The sequence below is a fragment of the Squalius cephalus genome (genome assembly GCF_949319135.1).
Source record: "Squalius cephalus genome assembly, chromosome: 18".
In the NCBI taxonomy this organism is placed as follows: Eukaryota; Metazoa; Chordata; class Actinopteri; order Cypriniformes; family Leuciscidae; genus Squalius; species Squalius cephalus.
In genome coordinates this window covers 21,244,437-21,268,010 of record NC_137139.1, presented here as the reverse complement: position 1 = coordinate 21,268,010, position 23,574 = coordinate 21,244,437, and the positions used below count along the sequence as shown (strand labels likewise).

The following is a 23,574-nucleotide window of genomic DNA, read 5'->3' as shown; positions in this document are numbered from 1 at the left end:
ATACCATCCTTTTATCGGTTCAAGCACATCCAGCACTTGTTATCTTCCATTTCAAATGTCTCTTCAGAGGGCTTGCTTGCATGACTTTTCAGGCTGGCTGCCAGTGACGGCTGAGTTACGTGAGGAAGGGACAATAGTTCTGCAGTTCTGTTTCGATTCTCTCTATTTTCCTTTTGATTTTGAGGGGAGGGGGCTGGACATCACAGTGAGCAGTGTCCGGAAGCGAGGTCCTCATCACAGTGTAAAAAGCAGGGAACGTTCCCCATCCGCTCCTCTGGATCATGTTTCTTTCCCCCATTACATTCCACACACGCCGTGTGTTGGATTCGAGAGGGTTTTATACTTACTTGAAAAACATCCCACATCCTAAATATTGATAAAAATTATTTGATTTTCAACCGTATTTTGGGAGACCGTATTTCACTATCGCCTCTCGCTTCCTCCCAGGAAAGGCTGCTATTCCTATCTGCGCTGGTGAAAGCCTTGTGTACCATCTGGACCTGCTGGCTGTCGAACAACATGGTTTCCTGATCGGTTTTCCTCTGAAAGTGTATGGCTGCTTCCACGTGGAGATCTGATTGAGGATAGACAATATGGAAAATATAAAAATCAAAAATATCAAAAGCATTTGGACATTTAAAAGCAGCCATTCCTAAATAACAAAATTGCTGCGTCCTTGGTTCTGGAAGTACTTTTGCATTAATTCTCTTCAGATATTAGAACCAGAATAGTTTGAAACCATTAACAAAACAAATCAGCTCCAGGACAAATTACAATTTAAACTTTGAATGGAAACAAAGAAAGTATATGAAAATTGTGTACCATTTTCTAATGAAATACTGAATTTAATTGAATAAAAAAAAAATCTATGGTAAGTATAAAAACTACATATTTTGCTTTGACATATTTGCACAGGGAAATATATTTACATACACAAAAGAAATCTTATGCTCACCAAGGCTGCACTTACTTGTTCAGAAATACAGTAATACTGTGATATATATGTATATATATACACACACACACTGCCGTTCAAAAGTTTGGGATTGGTAAGATTTTTTTATGTTCTTAAAAGAAGTCTCTTATGCTCACCAAGGTTGCATTTATTTGATTGATTAAATTGATTAAAAAATACAAATATAAACACAGTAATATTGTTAAATATGACAATTTAAAATAACAGTGTTCTATTTGAATATATTTTAAAATGATATATATTCCTATGATGCAAAGCTGAATTTTCAGTATCATTACTCCAGTCTTCAGGGTCACGTGATCCTTCAGAAATCATTCTAATACGCTAATTTGATTCTCAAAAACATTCATTATTATTATCAATCTAGAAAAGAGTTTTTTTTTTGTCAGTGTAGCCTACAATTTTTTTCAGGGTTCTTTGATGAATAGAAAGTTCTATTTCATTTATTTGAAATAGAATCTTTTGTAACATTATAAATGTCTTTACTGTAACTTTTGATCAATTTAATGCATCCTTGCATTGATATGTTTTATTTTATATATATATATAATTTTGTTTTGTTTTTTATTAAATAAATGCAGTCTTGGTGAGCATAAGAGACTTCTTTAAAAAAAAATGTTACTGATCCCAAACTTTTGAACGGCAGTGTATATTTCGAAAGAAAAGCCACTATAAAAAAGCCTCTGTTGAGCAGCAAACAGGTATTTGAAGTCGCTGGTGTCTCTGGGGCTGTCAGCCACCCCTAACAAAAGCTCACAAAGTGAAACGTTCACAGTGGTTTAGAAATACATTTTCAAACATTTTTTTTCATGGAGAGGTTCGTGGGACTCCAGCGAAGTCTGTTTGCTGCTTTTTCAGAGCTGCCCTTTTAATACAATTAATTTTTTTGACAGAAACTTTCCTTAAACTAACCTTTATCTGACAGAGTTCTTCTGTGCTCTAAATTACTCACAAATCTTTTGATAATTCGATAATCTCTATTCAGTTTTGCAAGATATTAGTTGTTTTCATGCCTTTTGCAAGACATTGCACATTTCATGCTTTTCATCTTCAGAAAGATCTTATCCTACTAATGTCACTTCCATAATAACTTGGAACAGTGTATAAACACACACACACACATATATAGATAGATAGATAGATAGATAGACTATTATGAAGCTGAAATCAAACTAGCTTCTGGCTTCTACAAAAGCATATATAGCACACTATCTCAGATCTAATGGTGAGAATGCATGGGAAAAGATTAAACATTATCATAAAATTTTTTTTAAATTACTTGTAGCTTCCAGAACCATGACAAGTTTTGCTCTATTCACCATGTCAGTATTTTACCGGTCTGAAATGGGTCTCTCCTGTGGTGTGTCATCAGGAGTAGCACTGCCAAGGATTCTCTTCCTGGCCTCTGCGTATTCTGCCTCTCGCTGAGCTAAGGATTTAACTTGCGGGGAGGGTCGAGTCTGCGTCACAGAAGATCCTAAAGATCCATTACTGGAGGGTCGCTTCAAAATACGAATCTGTGGTGGGGGTGCCGCGGGGAGGGAGTCATCCTGGATTACGATTGCTGTTCTCATCGGAGAACGACTCGAACTGCCACTTGAAAGTCTGGAAGAGACATTTTTTATGATTATTAGAGTAAATCAAGGCACACTGAGCAAAACATGGACACAAAACACAGGAATGACCTGACATACCTTTCTTTCTGACTGATTCGAAGCTTTTCCTCTAGTCTTCTCTCCATTTCCTAAATTCAATGTCAAGACAAAAAAAATAATTAAAACTTCTACTGGAGAAATATAGCAATCTTCCATAACAGTATGCAGACCGCTTCATGGAGGGGCCTCTGAAGCAGCAGCAAGTTTTCAATTTCACAAAGTTATTTATACATCCATAGTGCCACGGCTAAATTAATGACAGGGCCGAATTACATAGTGCTCGTTGAGTAGACAATATAAGGCTTTTCTAAACAGAGACAGAGGAAACATACAAATGGAGGGAAACGTGTTTACAGAGCCTAATGGCAGGGGTGTAGACGTTACTGCCAAACCTTTAAGAAAAATAAGTCTCTGAGTTCAGTATTTGAAAGCAGATAAATTACATATTGCTTTATCAAATATATACACTAAATCAGAGCGAAGAACAGATTAAACCAATTCACACAAATGTACTTTTTCTGTTAAAGGGCACAGTTAAAGGGACAGTACACCCAAAATTGAAAATTCTGCCATCATTTAATCAAACACTCCACTGTAAACCTGTATGACTTTCCTCTGTGAAACACAACAGAACATGTTAGACAGAATATCATTCTCAGTCACAATTTACTTTCAATGATGTTTTCATCTGTACAACATAATAGATTATGTTGAGGTGGAATCTTATCTTACAGTCTCAGCAGTCTCCATTCACTTTCAGTACAATTTTTTTCAATATTAAGTAAAGTGACTCAAAGTTTTTCTTTCTTTTATAAAATAACGATTTGCAAATACATCACCTCACGTAATAATTACAACAGAGCCCAAGATAAACTAAAAACTTGTGAAAACCGCCTGTTGACTGTGGACTATCCCACCTCGATACTCGATATTTTCACATAAAATCAACTCTGACTACATATATTAAAACACGATTACAATACTTTATCTATGACAGCCAACAGGTCTCGGTGCATTCGGCAGCCATCTTTGGTTTCTGACGCGATGGCAAAGAAAGATTTCCCCCTTTTTAAGCATCAGAAGTTGCACCGGCTAACTAGCATTAGTTAGCAGGTAGTTTATGTCCTTTGCTTAAAACACAAATTGTTTTACGTGACTCACGAACGTGCCGCTTCACCAACTACCATCATCAAAATTGCCTCTATTTTTACCTACTGGTTTAGAGTATAAATATCCCACAACATCTGTTTTGGGACCAGTTTCCCTTTAACTGCGGCCTACCTCCCAACTCTAAATACACAGGCGTGACTAGCGAGCTAGCATGAAGCCAGTGGCATGAATCACACTAAAGCTCCACGCGAGGCTGTCTACACTGAAAAGACAGTTTGTGCAAGCGCGGAGAAAGCGCAACTAAAGTTAGCCCATATTTACCCCACTGTCGGCGGCCTCCTCCCAGCTCTCGGCGACCTCCTCATCATCCATGTTTCCACTCTTGGCTAACTAGGGGCTTCCCTCAGTCCACACGCTCACGCACATTTTCCCTCTACAGCGTCAGTGAGCCGCTTAGTGAGCTAAAGTCTTGCACAGTAGCGCCACCTGCTGCAGGGAGGATAGAGTTACTGACTGCACAGGAGCGTATGGACAGTTAGAAATTCATTTCAAGAGCCACATTTAGGAAGTTTACACACAAAAAAAACCCCAAAAACATCTTAGTAGCAAATGATTAGAAAATAAAATAGCTCATATAATACTGGTTTCCCTATTTTACTTAACTTTTTTTACTTAAAAAAAAAAGGTTTCCATTTCTGTTTTTACCCTATTCATGGAATGCCAGATGTTAAACTGACAGACAGAGAACATATATACTTTTATTCATCATAAACAGCACAGACGTAAGAAACAATAACATGAACTCAGTGCAGTGCATCAGTTCAAACGACAACACACTAGGCTACTCATTTATTAAAACAAATAAAGAAATAAAACATAGTCTGCTTTACTGTTTGTTGTTCAGATTACATCTTTAGGCCTATTTATTATTAAGAAGTTTATGAACTGCTCTAAGGCCCTCTGGCCTCTCCTCTGCGTGCCTCGCGTTTTTGCAGTTGAAAAAAAAAAAGCAACTCCAGGAGAAGAGCAGAAAAAGCGCCCGACGTCATCGCGTTTTTTTCCACTGTCCAATCGAATGAATGGAGAGGGTCCGTGTACTTGGCGGCCAACGGATTTTCGTTTTGAAAGGAAAAACACAAAAACGAAAAATGGCCGGTTTCCCAATTACCATTAATAAATAGGAAAACGAAAAACGAAAAACAACCCATTATTCGTTTTTTGTTTTGATATTAAAAAACGGAAAATGAAAAACAATCTCGTTATCCGATTGTCCTTGATGTGTTTATAGATGGAAATCGGAAATCAAAATACGTATGTATAAAGTCGTAATCCTTAATTCTGCATTGGTATTTTTTCGTGACCCGGAAGCGAACTTAAGTAGTAAGCAGTTGTCATAGATACACCTATGAGCGGTTGTAGATGTCGCCAGTTCATTGGAAGATTGGAACGAATGCGTATTTTAATGATCACAATTAAAGTTTTAATTTTATTAAATTGAACAAGCGCAACATTCAGCATTCAATTAAATATTCAAAAATATGTATTATTAATAATAATGTTATTTCAACATAATATCTCGTTATTTCGACATAATATGTGTGCGTGCAACAAACAAGATGTGCATTTGTAAATCCGGTGACGCATGCATTGATTTTTATTAATAAACTAGTGTTTTCTGACAGTGTCGACTGCAAAGATAAAGTTGACGATCGCCATATTCGTAGTGAACGCGCCTATAGAGAGAAATGCACATAATGGATTACATAATCAGAGAGTAGCCTTTTTCTTTTCGTTTTGAATTATTTCGTTTAAAGACATTTTAAGCTTTGTGTATTTGATGTATTTCTCATGTCTGTGTGAGGCATACACTGAGTTTTGTTAAGTTAGGATGAGATGCGCTCCAGTTCACGTGCAATGCAAGTGACCGCGCGGGCGCCTCCATGATTATATTGTCATATTTGCGTCTTATTAAATGAAGGCAATTGGTTGATGAAAAATTGATTAAAATTAAGATACAATTTATACAAAACGAAATTCACTTTAAAGAAAGGTTTTCTACAAAACAAAACTTAATGAAGTGGTCAAAATCATGTCTGACCCGCTCCATGTCTCTCGATATATTGCGCATCTTACTCTTGCTGTTCACTTTTCATAAATCAGCATAAATGAAAAAAAAAAAAACATTATAATATTTTAACAAATATGAAACTAAATGCGCTTATTTAATGGCTACAACAGGCCTACAGACTCTCTATTTGTACAAATTGCTGCACATTCATTTAATTCTGAATCTCGCACACACAAGTTGAAAGGCATTTGTTCAAATCAAGTTCACGGATAGGCTAATTGTGCGTGCATTTATTAATCATTATGATATATCATAACAAAGTAGGCTATGCTATGTACAAAAAAATCAGATGAGCCCAGAATATGAATGCAACGTTTACTTGTTCAATTTAATAAAATTAAAACTTTAATTGTGATCATTAAAATAATTGAATAGTAAATATTTATTGTATATATATATATATATATATATATATATATATATGCATTCGTTCCAATGAACTGCCAGCCAAGGCAACATCTAGCATACAACCGCTCATAGGTGTATCTATGACAACTGCTTACTACTTAAGATCACTTCTGGGTCACGAAAAAATACCAATGCAGAATTAAGGATTACGACTTTAAACATACGTATTTTGATTTCCGATTTCCATCTATAAACACGTCAAGGACAATCGTCCTTTTCGTTTTCCGTTTTTCTAATATCAAAACAAAAAACGAATAATGGGTTGTTTTCCGTTTTTCGTTTCCCATTTACTAATGGTAAGTGGGAAACCGGCCGTTTTTCCTTTTTTCTTTTTTTCCTTTCAAAACGAAAATTCGTTGGCCGCCAAGTACACGGACCCTTTACTGTTTGTTGTTCAGATTACATCTTTAGGCCTATTTATTATTAAGAAGTTTATGAACTGCTCTAAGGCCCTCTGGCCTCTCCTCTGCGCGCCTCGCGTTTTTGCAGTTGAAAAAAAAAAACAACTCCGAGGAGAAGAGCAGAAAAAGCGCCCGACGTCATCGCGTTTTTTTCCACTGTCCAATCGAATGAATGGAGAGGCGGGCCTCAGCGGGCGACTCACTCTCCTCACACAGCGGGCGACTCACTCTCCTCACACAGCGGGCGACTCACTCTCCTCACACAGCGGGCGACTCACTTTCCTCACACAGCGAGCGACTCACTCTCCTCACACAGCGGGCGACTCACTTTCCTCACACAGCGAGCGACTCACTCTCCTCACACAGCGGGCGACTCACTCTCCTCACACAGCGGGCGACTCACTCTCCTCACACAGCGGGCGACTCACTTTCCTCACACAGCGGGCGACTCACTCTCCTCACACAGCGGGCGACTCACTCTCCTCACACAGCGGGCGATTCACTCTCCTCACACAGCGAGCGACTCACTCTCCTCACACAGCGGGCGATTCACTCTCCTCACACAGCGGGCGACTCACTCTCCTCACACAGCGAGCGACTCACTCTCCTCACACAGCGGGCGACTCACTCTCCTCACACAGCGAGCGATTCACTTTCCTCACACAGCGAGCGACTCACTTTCCTCACACAGCGGGCGATTCACTCTCCTCACACAGCGAGCGACTCACTCTCCTCACACAGCGGGCGATTCACTCTCCTCACACAGCGGGCGACTCACTCTCCTCACACAGCGGGCGACTCACTCTCCTCACACAGCGGGCGACTCACTCTCCTCACACAGCGAGCGATTCACTTTCCTCACACAGCGAGCGACTCACTTTCCTCACACAGCGGGCGATTCACTTTCCTCACACAGCGGGCGACTCACTCTCCTCACACAGCGGGTCATGTACAAATTTGGCCTAATATTATAATAAAACCATATACTCAAATACTGTGGTGGTGCAGTAACTAAATATTTCAATAAAGTGTTACATGTATGTGTTGTAAACGTCATAATATTCTGAACCAATAATCTTAAATTGATTCTCAGTGCATTTTTTTTTTATTTTACTTTTTTACTTTTATAAAGGCAATTTCCCCACAAACTGTCATCTTTAATGTTAAATGGTATACATTTTAAGTCACTATACATTTTAAGTCACTATATGGCTTTTACCAATCAAATTGACTATCAACAAACATATTTTATCCCACTGCAGAGAAAACAGAATCTGCATCAGAGGTGGCATTTAGATATTCAAATTTTTGTATGCAAAACAAGCATAAAACACATTGTTTAGCCACTTTAAAATAGACACCTGTAAAGCTTTTATTTCTTTAATATAGAATAATCTTAAAAAGTGAAATTTCCATTTTTTGCTGATTCACTGGTATCAAAATAGGTAAAACACATTTCAGAGTTACATGCACGATTATGTTTTTCTACATATCACATTTGTTAACTGTTGAGTTATATGTTCTCATTAAACATATAATTTATATTTTGTTATGTAGCTTGCTGTTATTTTATTTATTGTTTAGATTATACCAACTGTTGTATTGTATCATATGCCAAAAATGTGCAAGAGTTCATTGTGCGCATGTGTGAACAAACGGGACTTTTATTTTGACTCAAGTTGTTGAATGTAAAAACTCAGTACTGAGTACTTAGTACGTGTTGCTGCTCCCTCGGGCGCTGATGATATACCAGCGCGTTGAGATGTAAACGAACAAAATAAATAATACTAAGAAGTTTTATCTGGATTTTCTTTAATGGATGGATGACAAAAACATATTGCACATAGACATGACGGAGAGAAATGAAACCTTAACAGGTTATGGGCCCAGGCGCGCCAATGCTACAGGAGGAAGATGGCAGAGGTTAGTTTTCGACGGAGACGAAAACAACTACGAACTATGGGAAGTAAAATTTCTTGGCCATCTGAGAATAATGGGTTTAAAAGAAACAATACTGTCTACCGGGGATATAGACGAGGAAACAAATGAGGAGTGCTACGCTGAATTAATCCAGTTTCTCGATGATAAAAGCCTGTCACTGGTGATGCGGGAGGCGACTGATGACGGCAGGAAAGCTCTGCAAATACTTCGAAGTCACTACGCCAGTCAGGGTAAGCCTCGAATTATCGCCCTATACACTGAACTAACTTCGTTAAAGAAGGAATCTGACGAGACGATAACAGACTACATTATCCGAGCTGAGAAAGCGGTGACTTCCCTAAGAAACGCAAAAGAAGTAATAAGTGACGGACTGATAATAGCTATGATCCTAAAGGGCCTGCCAGATTCCTACAAACCTTTTGCTATCCATACTACACAGAGTAGTGAAGAATTGACTTTTTCCCAGTTCAAAAGCAAACTAAGAAGCTACGAAGAGACAGAAAAATTTGATGATAAACCCAAATCTGACAATGTGATGAAAGTGCACATAGCATCCGTGACCTGCTACGGATGTGGAAACCGCGGTCATATTGCGCGCGATTGCCGCCAAAAAGGCGTACCTAAGTGGTGCAGCTACCATAGAAGTTCAACACATAGTGATGAGACATGCCGCCGGAGAAAGGACGGACACAAAGATGAAGCAAAACAGGCTGCGGAAAAACAAGAGGAGCATGAGAAAGAACAAACATTTGTGTTCAAAGTAAGTCAGACATTTCTTCCAGATAATATTACGAAAAATGGACTAATGGTAGACTGTGGAGCAACATCCCACATCTTAACAGACAAGAACAATTTCACAAAATTTGACGAGAGTTTCGACCCAAAGTCACACTACATGGAGCTGGCGGATGGAGCCAGGATGAACAACGTGGCATTAAAGCGGGGCGACGCAGAGGTGTTACTGCTGGACGTGGAAGGGAAATGCGTCAGGATCACTCTAAAGAAGGCCTTGTTCATACCATCATACCCACAGAGCATCATCTCCGTTCAAGCTGCTACAACAGACGGGGCCAAGGTGATCTTCCAGGAAGGACAGAATGAACTGATAAGCAAGGATGGAGCTGTGTTCCGCATAGAAGAGCACGAGAGACTGTACTATCTGAAAACGGTAAATAACAACAAACAATGTGTTGATGCATCAGTTACAGATATGATGTCCAGGGACAAAGTCAGTCTAACTTGTGATGTTAAAACATGGCATGAGATCATGGGACATTGTAATGTTAGTGATGTGTTGAAATTACCTGAAGTGGTTGAGGGTATGAAAATCACGGGTAATACCAAATTAGACTGTAATGTTTGTACTGAGGGAAAGTTCATCAACAGCAGAAATAGGAAAACTGACACAAAAGCTGGTGAGGCCCTAGACTTGGTACATACTGACTTAGCAGGTCCCATTGAACCAACTTCTCAAGATGGATATAAGTATGCAATTTCATTCACAGATGATTTTTCAGGGGCAGTATCTGTTTACTTCCTTAAGAACAAGAGTGACACTACTCTAGCGACAGAGAAGTTCCTTGCAGACAGTGCACCATACGGTAGAGTCAAATGCATAAGATCAGACAATGGCACAGAATACACAAGCAATGCATTTCAGTCACTTTTACGAGAAAATGGTATAAGACATGATACATCATCCCCGTACTCCCCTCATCAAAATGGTACAGCTGAGAGACAATGGCGAACCATCTTTGAAATGGGAAGGTGTCTGCTAATAGAGAAGGGATTACCAAAGGTTCTGTGGCCTTATGCTGTCCAAACTGCAACTCACATCCGAAACAGATGCTATAATGACAGAATTAAGAATACTCCATACTTCATGTTGACAGGAAGAAAGCCAGACCTTTCTAAAATGTGGGTTTTTGGATCAGAATGCTATGCGTACAAACACAATCATAAGAAACTGGATCCTAGATGTGAGAAGGGAATATTTGTGGGGTATAGTAAAAATAGCCCAGCTTATCTGATATACAATCCACAGACAGAAAAGGTGTCAAAACATAGATTGGTGAAATTCATTAGGAAGAGCAGTGCTGAACAGCAGACACAAACCGATGAAGATTTCTTAGAAATACAATACAGAGACAGGACACAGGATAGTAAGAACAGTGGTGATGCCCCACAAAGTGAGGAAAGCACAGAGAACAGGGTCCTAAATGGAGACATGGAGAGTATTGATACAGACAATACAGAGGTGTCAGAACATGATGGAACTATAGAAAAAGTAGACACAGAAGACAACAAAAACAGTACAGGTCCAACAGCCACGGCTAGTCAAAAACATTACCACTCAAAAAGAGAAAAGAGAGCCCCAAAGTATTTACAAGATTATCTGACATACTCCAAAGATGACGTAACCAATGTGAGTGTTGATTATTGTTACAGGGCAGTGTGTGGGGTCCCCCAAACCTATAGAGAGGCCCTTATGTCACCTGAGGCTCCCGGATGGGAACATGCTATGAAGGAAGAGATGGACTCACTTAAAGAAAATGACACATTTGAATTGACAACTCTACCAGAGGGCAGAAAGACAGTGGGGGGAAGATGGGTATATGCCCTTAAAGAAAATGCAGAAACAGGAAAAATCTTCAAGGCTAGGTATGTTGCAAAAGGATACAACCAAACTGAAGGCATAGACTACCATGAGACATTTGCTCCTACAGCAAATCTCACCTCAGTACGGGCATTAATGCAGATAGCTGCTCAGAACAATTTCTTAGTTCATCAGATGGACGTCAAAACTGCATACTTACATGCTCCAATAGAGGAAGACATATACTTAGATCAACCAGAGGGTTTTGAAGAGACATCTGACATAGGAGACAAGTTAGTATGCAAGTTGAAAAAATCTCTGTATGGTCTAAAACAGTCTGGAAGAAACTGGTACGAACTTTTAAATGATCATTTGGAACAAAACAACTTTGAGAGAAATCAGTCTGATCACTGTGTGTATAGAAAGCAGATTGAAAATGAGACAATCATAGTGATCATCTGGGTAGATGATTTGATAATTGCAGCAAGCAGTGAGGATCAGCTCAACAGTTTTAAAGAAATAATGAAGTCCAAATTTAACATGAAGGATCTAGGGAAAATATCTTATTTTTTGGGGATTCAGTTTGAGCAAAAAGAGGGAGAAATTAAAATGAATCAGAAAAGGTACATTCTCAAAATGCTTGAAAGGTTTGGAATGTCAAACTGTAAACCAAAAGCTACCCCAAGTGAGTTAAAAGTGGAGTGTAATAGGAATGAGGAAGAAAACAACAACGAGATTGAGAACCCCAAAGAATACCGTGAACTTGTTGGAAGCTTGATCTATGCAATGACCTGTACTAGACCAGACATTAGCTGGATAGTCAGTAAACTGTCACAAACCCTTGCAAAGCCTAAAACACATGACTTAGTAGCTGCTAAACATGTCCTGAGATACCTAAAAGGTACAGCTGACTACGAGCTGTGTTTCAAGAAAACAGACAAGACTTTAAGTCTAATAGCATTCAGTGATTCTGATTGGGCATCTTCTGTAGAAGATAGGCGTAGCATTTCAGGATACTGTTTCAGCCTGACAGAACAAGGCCCTGCTATCTCATGGAAGTCTAAGAAACAGCCGACAGTGGCACTGTCGACCTGCGAAGCCGAATACATTGGTCTAGCAAACACTACTCAGGAAAGCATGTACCTAACTCAACTGCTAAATGGCATGGACAGTAGTGTTTACACTTGCACCACGATGTATGGTGATAATCAGGGGGCCATTGCACTGAGTAAAAATCCAGTGAATAGATCTAGAACTAAACACATTGATGTGAAATATCACTTTATCCGTGATGCTGTCAGTAAGGGAAGAATACATATTGTGTACTGCCCAACAGAAGACATGGTAGCAGACATTTTGACAAAATCTGTTTCAAAAATTAAAATTCTAAAGTTCAAAGGTTTTCTGTTTGGGAACTAAATATTTGTGATGACATTGTGCATGGCTTAAGATGATGAGAACAAGTGGGGGTGTTGAGTTATATGTTCTCATTAAACATATAATTTATATTTTGTTATGTAGCTTGCTGTTATTTTATTTATTGTTTAGATTATACCAACTGTTGTATTGTATCATATGCCAAAAATGTGCAAGAGTTCATTGTGCGCATGTGTGAACAAACGGGACTTTTATTTTGACTCAAGTTGTTGAATGTAAAAACTCAGTACTGAGTACTTAGTACGTGTTGCTGCTCCCTCGGGCGCTGATGATATACCAGCGCGTTGAGATGTAAACGAACAAAATAAATAATACTAAGAAGTTTTATCTGGATTTTCTTTAATGGATGGATGACAAAAACATATTGCACATAGACATGACGGAGAGAAATGAAACCTTAACATTAACTGTATGACTTACTTTCATGTTGTTGTTTTTCTCTATCAGCTTTTTAGCAATAGATTATTATTAAATCAAACAACAATATTGTTGATGATAAATTCAAAGTAAAAAAAAAAAAAGAAGATCTTTTCAAAACGCTATAAATCCATCAATCTTCTCGTAATTTCTTTTACTAGTGCAAAATGCCCGTGCAAAATCAGTTTTTGTGTGTGTTTTTAGTAATTGTTGGTTTGGTGCCTGTGAAAGAGACTGTGAACGCATTGAATTCAGGGAGCAGGCTAGGTTACTACAAATGATGGCTGTGAATAAACTATAATATTCAGAAGTAAACAGTGTAGCTGACAGAGTGTTTATGAATACCACAACCTTCTAAGTTTTAGTGCAAAATGCCCGTGCAAAATCAGTTTTTGAATGTGTTTTTAGTAATAGTTGGTTTGGTGTGTTTGAGTGCTCATTGTTACAATTACACAGCAAAAGTTCAGTGACATTTTTATTTGTGCATGGTAGAAAGCACACAGTGAACTCCGAGAAAATGCTACGCTTGAGGAAACAGTTTGTGAATAGGCTAACGTTACTACAAATGATGCCCGTGATAGAGACTGTGAACGCATTGAATAGGATGTTTAGTTGGTGAATAATAGGCTACTATTACACAGTAGCGATAACGTTAAGCGCACCAGAATGAAATATAATATTCAGAAGTAAACAGCATAGCTGACTTACAGATTCAGTTAACATCCACAAATGAATAAGCGTGTCGATTCAGGGAGCAGTGCAAAGTGCCCGTGCAAAATCAGTTTTTGTGAGCTGATCGCCGTCAAAAAAGTTCAGGAGATATTTCTTAGTGATGGCTGATTTCAACAGTTTCAATATGATAGCATTTTGGAAAAAAAGTGTCATGAATTTATTGTATTAATGCATACTACAGAAAAGCAGATGAGCAGTGGTATTAAAAGACCAAACTCAGGAAACACCATACAAACAAAGCACACAGAAAAGCAATTGAGCACAGAATATGAACGCAACAATTGTACGTTTTCTTCCCATAGAAAACCAAGAAAACGCTTAATGAGGCTTAATGGATCAACAGTTATATATATATAAAAAAAACAATAACAAAAAACATAATTCGTTGCATTATTAATAAAACACAGGCAGCAAGTTTATTTGCACTGAACACACATTTGCTTTCTTTCGTCATATTCTGTGCTCATCTGCTTTTCTGTAGTATGCATTATTAGCATGGTGTTTACTGAGTTTGATAATATTGTTTATTTCTTTTAATATCAGTTTAATAGCGTTTCAGTGCACGTGGGTTTCGTGACATCATCGAAGTCCCATTTCATTGACTAGGTGCCAACCAATAAAACGGCTCCTTTGACCCCCCCCCCCCCCCTCCTCCCGCCCCCCTTTCTCTCTCACCGCCTCTGAATTTCAAGTGCACAAGTTAGTTTTGCACCTGATATATCGCGAAAAGAGTAGCAAAAGTCAAGGCGCGAAATTTAAATTTGCAGTGACAGATTTGAGAAGTTGCAAGTGCCTAATTGAGGTTGTACCGCGAATGTGAATGTAAGATTAAACGCAAAATATATTACAAGTTTGTGTCTGTTGTTGTATTTCTGTGAATGGCATTTTACACATTTGTGTCTACTTGTCTGCAGCTTCAGATTCAGAATACAGGTTTGTGACTATTGTCTGCGAGTGCAAATTTCAACATTCAACTTCAGATTTTTATTTTACAGGTTTTCACATTGGAGCTGTGAGTGTAAATGTTCATGTACAAGTACGAATATTTATTGTACAAGTTCTCAAATTCACATCTACGTGCTCTCGAGTTTTGCTACTGATTTACCTTCATAGTAGCTGTGTGAGGTGAATCGCTCGCTGTGTGAGGAGAGTGAGTCGCCCGCTGTGTGAGGACAGTGAGTCGCCCGCTGTGTGAGGAAAGTGAGTCGCCCGCTGTGTGAGGAGAGTGAGTCGCCCGCTGTGTGAGGAGAGTGAGTCGCCCGCTGTGTGAGGAGAGTGAGTCGCCCGCTGTGTGAGGAGAGTGAATCGCTCGCTGTGTGAGGAGAGTGAATCGCTCGCTGTGTGAGGAGAGTGAGTCGCTCGCTGTGTGAGGAGAGTGAATCGCTCGCTGTGTGAGGAGAGTGAATCGCTCGCTGTGTGAGGAGAGTGAGTCGCTCGCTGTGTGAGGAGAGTGAGTCGCCCGCTGTGTGAGGAGAGTGAGTCGCTCGCTGTGTGAGGAGAGTGAGTCGCTCGCTGTGTGAGGAGAGTGAGTCGCTCGCTGTGTGAGGAGAGTGAGTCGCTCGCTGTGTGAGGAGAGTGAGTCGCCCGCTGTGTGAGGAGAGTGAGTCGCCCGCTGTGTGAGGAGAGTGAGTCGCCCGCTGTGTGAGGAAAGTGAGTCGCTCGCTGTGTGAGGAGAGTGAGTCGCCCGCTGTGTGAGGAGAGTGAGTCGCCCGCTGTGTGAGGAAAGTGAGTCGCCCGCTGTGTGAGGAGAGTGAGTCGCCCGCTGTGTGAAGAAAGTGAGTCGCTGTGTGAGGAGAGTGAGTCGCCCGCTGTGTGAGGAAAGTGAGTCGCCCGCTGTGTGAGGAGAGTGAATCGCTCGCTGTGTGAGGAGAGTGAGTCGCCCGCTGTGTGAGGAAAGTGAGTCGCCCGCTGTGTGAGGAGAGTGAGTCGCCCGCTGTGTGAGGAAAGTGAGTCGCTGTGTGAGGAGAGTGAGTCGCCCGCTGTGTGAGGAAAGTGAGTCGCCCGCTGTGTGAGGAGAGTGAGTCGCTCGCTGTGTGAGGAGAGTGAGTCGCCCGCTGTGTGAGGAGAGTGAGTCGCCCGCTGTGTGAGGAGAGTGAGTCGCCCGCTGTGTGAGGAGAGTGAGTCGCCCGCTGTGTGAGGAAAGTGAGTCGCCCGCTGTGTGAGGAGAGTGAGTCGCTCGCTGTGTGAGGAGAGTGAGTCGCCCGCTGTGTGAGGAGAGTGAGTCGCCCGCTGTGTGAGGAAAGTGAGTCGCCCGCTGTGTGAGGAGAGTGAGTCGCCCGCTGTGTGAGGAGAGTGAGTCGCCCGCTGTGTGAGGAAAGTGAGTCGCTGTGTGAGGAGAGTGAGTCGCCCGCTGTGTGAGGAAAGTGAGTCGCCCGCTGTGTGAGGAGTAGGGTTGCCAACTTCAGAAAAGAAAAATGCGGGACAATCGTGGTTCTTTACAGGAAAATGCGGGACACTCAAAATATTTGTAGGTATCACACATAGGCTATATGTCAGTTCAGGTTCGTAGCCTATGTATTTAAAATGTTCTCAGATAAAAACACATTTGTTTTGCTTAACCTATTTATGTACAATTTAATTCTAAACGAATTTTAGGGTCACACAAAAAAAGTCACATTACACACAAACCATAGCTCAAAATAATAGAATTTATCTGAAATAGAAAGCTTTTGTAACAGTAGGCCTATAGCCTACACTACATTTTAAAGAAATTAAAGAAAGTAATAGCATAGCCTACTTTTCCCTCAGGAAGATTTCATGTTTTCTTGCGTGGCTGGATGCTGGACTCATGAACAATAATCATGTTTGAATTCACCAAACTGATTTGCCGAAATCAAAACCCGGCCGGACAGTGAAAGGGATTTGCCGTTAGCGCGAGTCGGGAACCTCCGGATGCAACACCGGGAGCGACCAGACAGCAGAGGATTCTGTTCGCAAATCAAAATTTGATATTCGTTAAGCATAACGAATAGTCACTAGGCCCTTTTTAGGGGGGCTTCAGCCCCCTAAACTTCTGCCCAGCCCCCCTAAAAAATATTTGATAAATACATTTTTGATCGCTTCAGTCCCCTTTTAAAAAACTCATTTGAAACGGCGGCAAGCTGCGTCAAGTTTCGGCTCCTCCCCTTATCTGAGTCTGCTTGGATTTAGCGCATTTTTCAATCTGCAGGGGCGCCGAGCAGAGCGAACATCAGAGAGTACAAGGTGTGTCGTGAGTGCATTTATTGATAGATTGCAATGATATTACATCTGCATCGGTGCAGTTCTTTGTCATAAATGCATTGCGGTTTACATAATGTAATGTTACTAGAGCATTGGGAGCAACACAGGACGGTTCGGTTTCTCATCCGCGCGCGAATTTTAGCAGCACGACTGACGCTTCAGTTTACGGTCAAGTGCGAGTTAAGAATAAGTTGCTAAACTAAACATTTTATATTTGACAGTTTTTTAGGTCATAAATGTTAAACGAATGACAAAAATAATTAGAAAACGAATAAACTTTTGTCTAATTTCGCCATTTTGAGCTGAAAATAGGCCTATAGGGATCTTCGCCGTGACGTCACGACGCGGTTAGGTGAGCTCTGGTTGGCATAAGAAAAATAATGGCCGCTTGCTGCGCAGCTCAAACACAGAAGAAAAATGGTTGTATCGTGCTGTGTGATCGGCAAGATTGGGTACTGTACTGTGTGTATCATCTGTGTACATACCCTTATATATTAAGGGCAAATTATTGTATTTTCATACATTTTTACGTATGTCAACCAATGTTATACAGGGCCTGAAGTTAACTTTTTTGACCACCAGCCACTGTGACTTTTTACCAGACAGTTTTTTTTTTTTGGCCTCATAAAAGGTGAAAAAAGGAATTTCACAAACATTTGTTCTTTAACTTGTAAGAATACACATTTAAGTGCTGTCAAGTTATTAACGAGATCCATACAAGTAATAATAACTCTTACAGATAGACCTAGTGCAGCTCGTAACGTTATGTAACGTTAAACAAATCAAACGCGGCTGTGTTGATGGATGGGCAGCTGTTAGTTACAGCGTTCAGGAACCGTTAAGCAGAACTAAATTAATATTGTTATTAGGCCTACTGGTAAAGTTACCGGGTAGGCTACCGGACATTTTCTCACCGGTTCCCAACTCCCAACATCTGTGCAACTGTCATTGTACTGTAGCCTATGTCAGCGTTGCATTATCTCATCTCATCTCACCAACAGTTTAATAACGTTACTTAACTCACACATTCAAACTCAGTCAGAGAAGGGCCTCATCTTTCTCTCCGATCACATATACGTTCCGAAACACTCAAACTGCGCTGCTTTCACAGATGCTTTGTTTACTCCAGTAATGTGCCGCCACATTTTTAGCTGTAAATCCAACGAATTTGCTGACTTCGTTTAAATGTCAAAGAACAACAAAAAATTCTCACTCAGGTGATAAGGATCAGGCAGAGAACATGAACCCTGGTTATAAAAGCTTAATTATATCTCTTTTTAGCTTCTTCGGACAAAGAATTAACATTATGCTGACAAAACACAGGTAGACAGCTGCGACATGTTTTGGTTCTTTCTGCCAACCAGTTCGCGCCCACGCCCATATCGTGACGTCACCTCACATTTGACTCCGGCGAACATCCCTATATAACGTGTAATTATGGCATTGTGAGGGGACAAGAAACATTAACAAAGCCGTTTTCATAGGCACAAGATTAATAATGCATGTGTACATGTTGAGAATTAATATAATACAATTTGTAGCCTTCAGTAAATTAAAAAAGTTCAGCTTTAGGAGGGGAAGAGACAGGGCAAGATCAGGAGACTGAGAGAAAAAGACATGAGGAGAGAGCAGGTTTTAAATCTATTTCTTATCCTTTTTTGGCCTTCAAACGTCTTGAAATGCACATATCAGAGAAATAAAAATGTTTAACCCCATAACAACTTCAAATTTATGACCTCTTTGATTATAAAGCCCTGTCTACGGCCATATATTAGGCCTAGATCAATAATGAATGTGTACATATTGTGAATGAATTTAATAAACTTAGTTACCTAGCTTTCCTGGTAGCTTTGTCTGAGAAAATGATTCATAAACCAACCTATCAGTTGACCCTATGTTTACTTTCTTCACTGACAGACAAAAATGAAAAGCCTATATCAGTCAAAGCTCAGCTTTAGGAGGGGAAGAGACAGAGCAAGAGAAAAACAAAGAGAAAAAGAGTGTGATGCTGATGAGGAGAGAAAACAAACAGCTGCCAGCACATGGTTTTAAAGCTATTGTTATCCAATTTTTTTGGCCTTCAAAACATATTAAAATGCACATATGTAGATCAGAGAAATCTAAATTTTCTCGGGGGAGCATGCCCCCGAACCCCCCTAAATATCTCGCATTCGGGACCTCATAAGTGATTATAAAACCCTGCCATATGCATGTTACTGGATGAATGAATGAAACTTAATAATGAGCATTAGGCCATAAACTAACTTTAAAAAAAAAAAAAAAAAATCATACCCTCATTGGGGACTGAGCCCCCCTAAAATAAAAATCCTAGAATCGCCCCTGACGAATACCATGGTCTGATGCGCGTGACTGAGTGTGGGCTGTGATTGAATGATGCGGTCTCGTGATCATTCTCAAGTGTCGTGTTGCTGTTGTATCAGTCAGTGGTTAGATCAGCGTAGCAGTATATTTAATCGGGACAAGGGAGGTCCCGTACGGGACAAATAAATTAGACCCAAAATTCGGGACGTCCCGGCTAATTCGGGACAGTTGGCAACCCTAGTGAGGAGAGTGAGTCGCTCGCTGTGTGAGGAAAGTGAGTCGCCCGCTGTGTGAGGAAAGTGAGTCGCCCGCTGTGTGAGGAGGGTACGTACGTATACAGATCCACTGCTGGCCTATCAGTGGGAAAGTCAGTAGCTAATGGCTATAGTAAAGTGACTTCCCAAGACAAATCATTAGTCCTATTTTTGAACCTTCCGGCCCGCCATAGTGATGAATGCTACAGTTGCTTGAACGCCCGTAGAGTGCGATGATGGAGGATAAACTTGTGGTGCTCTCGCGGGTTACCAGGAGCTTAACGACTTTACGAACCGTAACTACCACAATGTTAACAGAAAGAAAATAAAGTTAATAAAAGGCTGATTTGACGTTTACTTGACTGACAGGACAGCTGTTTCAGTGGTTGCCTAGCAACATAAAAAACGCAGCGCACTGCTCGTTCTGTGTGATTGATTGGGGCAGTGCTGTGCACCTCGCGTTTTCGAACCTGAAAAACGCGTCTGGTGTGATCGGTGCCTTATTACACTTTATTTAGTAGAAGGATATTAATTATTTTGTTGGTATATGTCAAGGCTATATTTTTAGTCTTAATTGTCGTTAAATAACGATACAAATGATTTTAAAATTGTTTCGTTTCAGGACAGGTAACTTAGCCTAAAGCAGATCGAAAGTGCGCACTATAGGATAGGCATTTCGTTGACAAGCAGAATGTGTACCAACCAGTCTATGCCAGTAACGACCAAATAAAACGTATGAAAGACAAATATCACGTGACCGGTCGGCTCCAGTCTAAAGTTCTCAAGGTATTTGCTAATATAAATTAAATACTCATTAAAAACAGCGTATAGCCTATTAATTATTTCTTGTGTTTTGCTTTGTAGGCTACTACTAAATCGTTTAGCAACAGCATAATAAATCATATGTCATAGCAAGCGATGAAAATTGGAAGAAAAAAATACTATGTTTTTGTTTTGGTTAATAACTATGAAACTTAATTACAGCTAATTATAAGGGAAATATGGATGGGACAACACGCAAAGCGATGAGTCAAGTTCAGGGTATCCCATTACCAGAGCGGGTGGTGAAGTATTGGGCTAGAGTGGAGCACTTCCAGGCGTCAAAAGAGGATTTGCTCATTGTCACATATCCTAAAGCAGGTAGAGTACAGAAGAAGAAAACAACATGACGAAAATAACACAAATCAATTTAAATAATAAAATCATATCGTTTGTAAAAGGAACCACATGGACACAGGAAGTAGTGGATACCATCCTGAATGAAGGAAATGTGGAAAAGTGCAGGCGCGCGCCCACTCATGAGCGCATGCCGTTCTTGGAGATGACCTCTGCAGACGGTTTAAATGCTGGTATGTGTTATAGAACCAAAAACTGTTTAGAACCTTACACACACACACACACACACACACACACACACACACACACACACACACACACACACACTCACTCACTCACTCACTCTCTCTCGGTTTCGCTATCTTTGTGATGACTCTCCAATGTATACTGATGATGATTTGTATACTGTACAAACTGTGTAGGCCTATTCTAAATATAAATGAGAACAATAGAAGCAGTTAAACTAACAATTGGACAAAAATGCATTTTTTTTAAAGATAATAATAGATATAGAATAGAAGATAAAGTGTTAGTATTAATGGATCAATTGTTAACATACGATAACCATCATCTAGTTTATTAATCACTTTCCCTCATTGGGACTGCTGGCTGGTCTCCACAATGTTGGTGATTTCAGGTTTTACTATTTGGTCCCCACAATGTAATATAAACCTGTACACACACACACACACACACACACATTTGTGGTTTACGGGGACTCTCCATAGGTGTAATGGTTATATACCGTACAAAGTTCTGTCCCCCTACACCTACACCCCTAAACCTTTTTTTAAATGTTAGCATTTTTTTATTATAAAACACAGTTTTGTATGTTTTTAAGCCATTTGAAAGTGTCCTTGTAAACCATGAATACGTTGTAATACCTATGTCATTATACACATTTGTGTCCTCATAAACCATAGGCCATATATACAAGAACACACACACACACACACACACACACACATATATGCAAGGTATCCTTTATGCATCTTAAATGATTAAACTGTGTAATGTTTTAGGTATAACTAAGCTGGAGGTTATGGATCCGCCTCGTGTTATCAAGACTCATCTTCCTATCCAACTTGTGCCTCGTTCTTTCTGGGAGGCTGGTTGCAAGGTTGAAATAAGGTTTTGTGGGCTGTACTGAAAAATATTAAATAATTTTACGTGAATGCCAACCCCACCTGCATTTCTCCATAGGTTATATATATGGCCCGTAATCCGAAAGACACTGTGGTTTCATATTATCATTTTGACCGCATGAATCTTAACCAGCCAGAGCCCGGCACTTGGCAACAATATCTGGAAAAATTCATGACAGGGCAATGTGAGCAGTTAGACCATTCATTCATTACACCAATTGCCTTATTCTGTGTCGTGTAAAACGTGAATGGACTAATGACTGAATCATTTTTTTTTTGTCAGTGGGTTGGGGATCCTGGTATGACCATGTTAAAGGATACTGGAGGGAAAGGCAAAACAAAAAAATCCTTTACACATTCTTCGAAGACATGAAAGAGGTCAGTCTGCTTTCTACAAAACATATATTTTTTCCTCTTTCCTAGTATTAGTTTGACTATAATTTACTTGACTTACTAATGATCTTTGCAACGGAAGTGAATCAATAAAAACTAACTTTAGCTGGACAATAACTTTATTCTAGAGCTGCTGTAAAGCCAAAACAATCTCTGTTACTTTAATACTTTAATTTCCTATTATCACTGTAAAGATTGCTTTGAAACAATCTATATTGTTAAAAGCGCTATATAAATGAAGGTGGGTGGACTTGATCATTTATTTATAATTCCAGGACCCTGTTCGTGAAGTAACCCACATTGCTCAATTCCTCGGAAAGCAGTTATCAAAAAGTGAGATAGATCAAATTGTGCAAATGACAGATTTTTCTGCAATGCGAGAAAACCCCATGGCAAACTACTCAACTTACCCAGACACAATCTTTGATCGTACCGCCTCAGAGTTCATGAGAAAAGGTTATTTATTTTTTATTTTTTTTAAAGTACAATTGAGCAACATGGCCTGAATGCTTTTTCCTATTCTTTTTCTCAATTTGTATTTGTTGTATTTTATAGGTGAGGTTGGTGACTGGAAGAATCACTTCAGTGCAGAAGAGGATGCTGCTTTTGAGGAACAGCACTGCAAATTAATGGCTGATTGTCCTATTCCAATACGGTTCACAATATGAAAGATTCACAGGGAGTGTCTCTATTTCCTAGTCCAGGAAACACAATTACAATTTTCTAAAGAAATTAATATTATGTTGAACATGTAATCCTATTTGCTTCTATTATTGTGTCTATACCTGGGCATTGATAGCCAACAAAATATAATATTAATGTACTGTAAATGGGTGGTAGCTGTTAAGTGAACACATTCAAAACTATTGTATGCAGGGTAAAGTTCAAGTGTCCTCGTGAAATCAGCAGGACATACATGTTATCTGTATCTGGAAATGGAAATAAACCCCACCAGAGGACATAAATGTTGTTGTTTTTTTTTTTTAAGTTTCACAACTTTGAATCACAAAAACTCTTGAAATACATTAATAGATTAAAACTTTGAGGCTATAATAAATCAAATCTTCATACAGTTGTAAAAAGTGACCTTTGAGACCTACCAAACCTCCAACTCTCATATCTGCAAATAATAAAGGTCTTTCATGTGAGTGAGGTTCGCAAACAGCGCGACACAAAATAAGGTCAGTGATGTTGATGATTTTGATTTGTTACGATTTTTTTGGTGTGTGTGTGGCCAATTTGACTAGTATCTCAACAATTATTGGTGTATTAAAGAATTTCTCACTTTCATAGGCTTGTTGTCCTTCATTTCCTGGTTTGT

The 23,574-nt window shown here is 39.7% G+C and overlaps 2 protein-coding genes across 5 annotated transcripts; one reads left to right on the top strand and one right to left on the bottom strand.

The window, feature by feature from the left end:
- Positions 1–85: 85 nt before the first annotated feature.
- On the bottom strand, positions 86–18,390 carry szrd1 (SUZ RNA binding domain containing 1). 2 transcript variants are annotated; one of them, XM_079850330.1, is made up of 5 exons: positions 18,048–18,390; positions 4,063–4,230; positions 2,671–2,720; positions 2,312–2,581; positions 86–574 (listed from the first exon to the last, which is right to left on the bottom strand). In XM_079850330.1, exons 2-5 carry the CDS (start codon positions 4,111–4,113, stop codon positions 463–465), a joined length of 483 nt encoding a protein of 160 aa, XP_079706456.1. In that variant the 5' UTR covers positions 4,114–4,230; positions 18,048–18,390; the 3' UTR covers positions 86–462. The 2 variants fall into 2 exon arrangements, with proteins under 2 accessions (XP_079706456.1, XP_079706457.1); XM_079850331.1 differs by lacking the exons at positions 4,063–4,230; positions 18,048–18,390 and adding an exon at positions 3,615–3,844.
- Positions 18,391–19,437: 1,047 nt separating this feature from the next.
- On the top strand, positions 19,438–23,542 carry sult1st5 (sulfotransferase family 1, cytosolic sulfotransferase 5). 3 transcript variants are annotated; one of them, XM_079850327.1, is made up of 8 exons: positions 19,438–19,669; positions 20,584–20,739; positions 20,820–20,948; positions 21,738–21,835; positions 21,919–22,045; positions 22,144–22,238; positions 22,529–22,709; positions 22,809–23,542. In XM_079850327.1, exons 2-8 carry the CDS (start codon positions 20,601–20,603, stop codon positions 22,919–22,921), a joined length of 882 nt encoding a protein of 293 aa, XP_079706453.1. In that variant the 5' UTR covers positions 19,438–19,669; positions 20,584–20,600; the 3' UTR covers positions 22,922–23,542. The 3 variants fall into 3 exon arrangements, with proteins under 3 accessions (XP_079706453.1, XP_079706452.1, XP_079706454.1); XM_079850326.1 differs by lacking the exon at positions 19,438–19,669 and adding an exon at positions 19,792–20,385; XM_079850328.1 differs by lacking the exon at positions 19,438–19,669 and adding an exon at positions 19,847–19,895.
- Positions 23,543–23,574: the final 32 nt, after the last annotated feature.

Coding starts and splice junctions, on each gene's coding strand:
- szrd1 (XM_079850330.1), bottom strand. CDS start 4,113: ATGGATGATGAGGAGGTCGCCGAGAGCTGGGAGGAGGCCGCCGACAGT. Junction 2,721..4,062: donor AGGAGGCCGCCGACAGTGGG/GTAAATATGGGC, acceptor CATTGAATTTAG/GAAATGGAGAGAAGACTAGA. Junction 2,582..2,670: donor CGAATCAGTCAGAAAGAAAG/GTATGTCAGGTC, acceptor TGTCTCTTCCAG/ACTTTCAAGTGGCAGTTCGA.
- sult1st5 (XM_079850327.1), top strand. CDS start 20,601: ATGGATGGGACAACACGCAAAGCGATGAGTCAAGTTCAGGGTATCCCA. Junction 20,949..21,737: donor TGCAGACGGTTTAAATGCTG/GTATGTGTTATA, acceptor GTAATGTTTTAG/GTATAACTAAGCTGGAGGTT. Junction 21,836..21,918: donor TCTGGGAGGCTGGTTGCAAG/GTTGAAATAAGG, acceptor ATTTCTCCATAG/GTTATATATATGGCCCGTAA.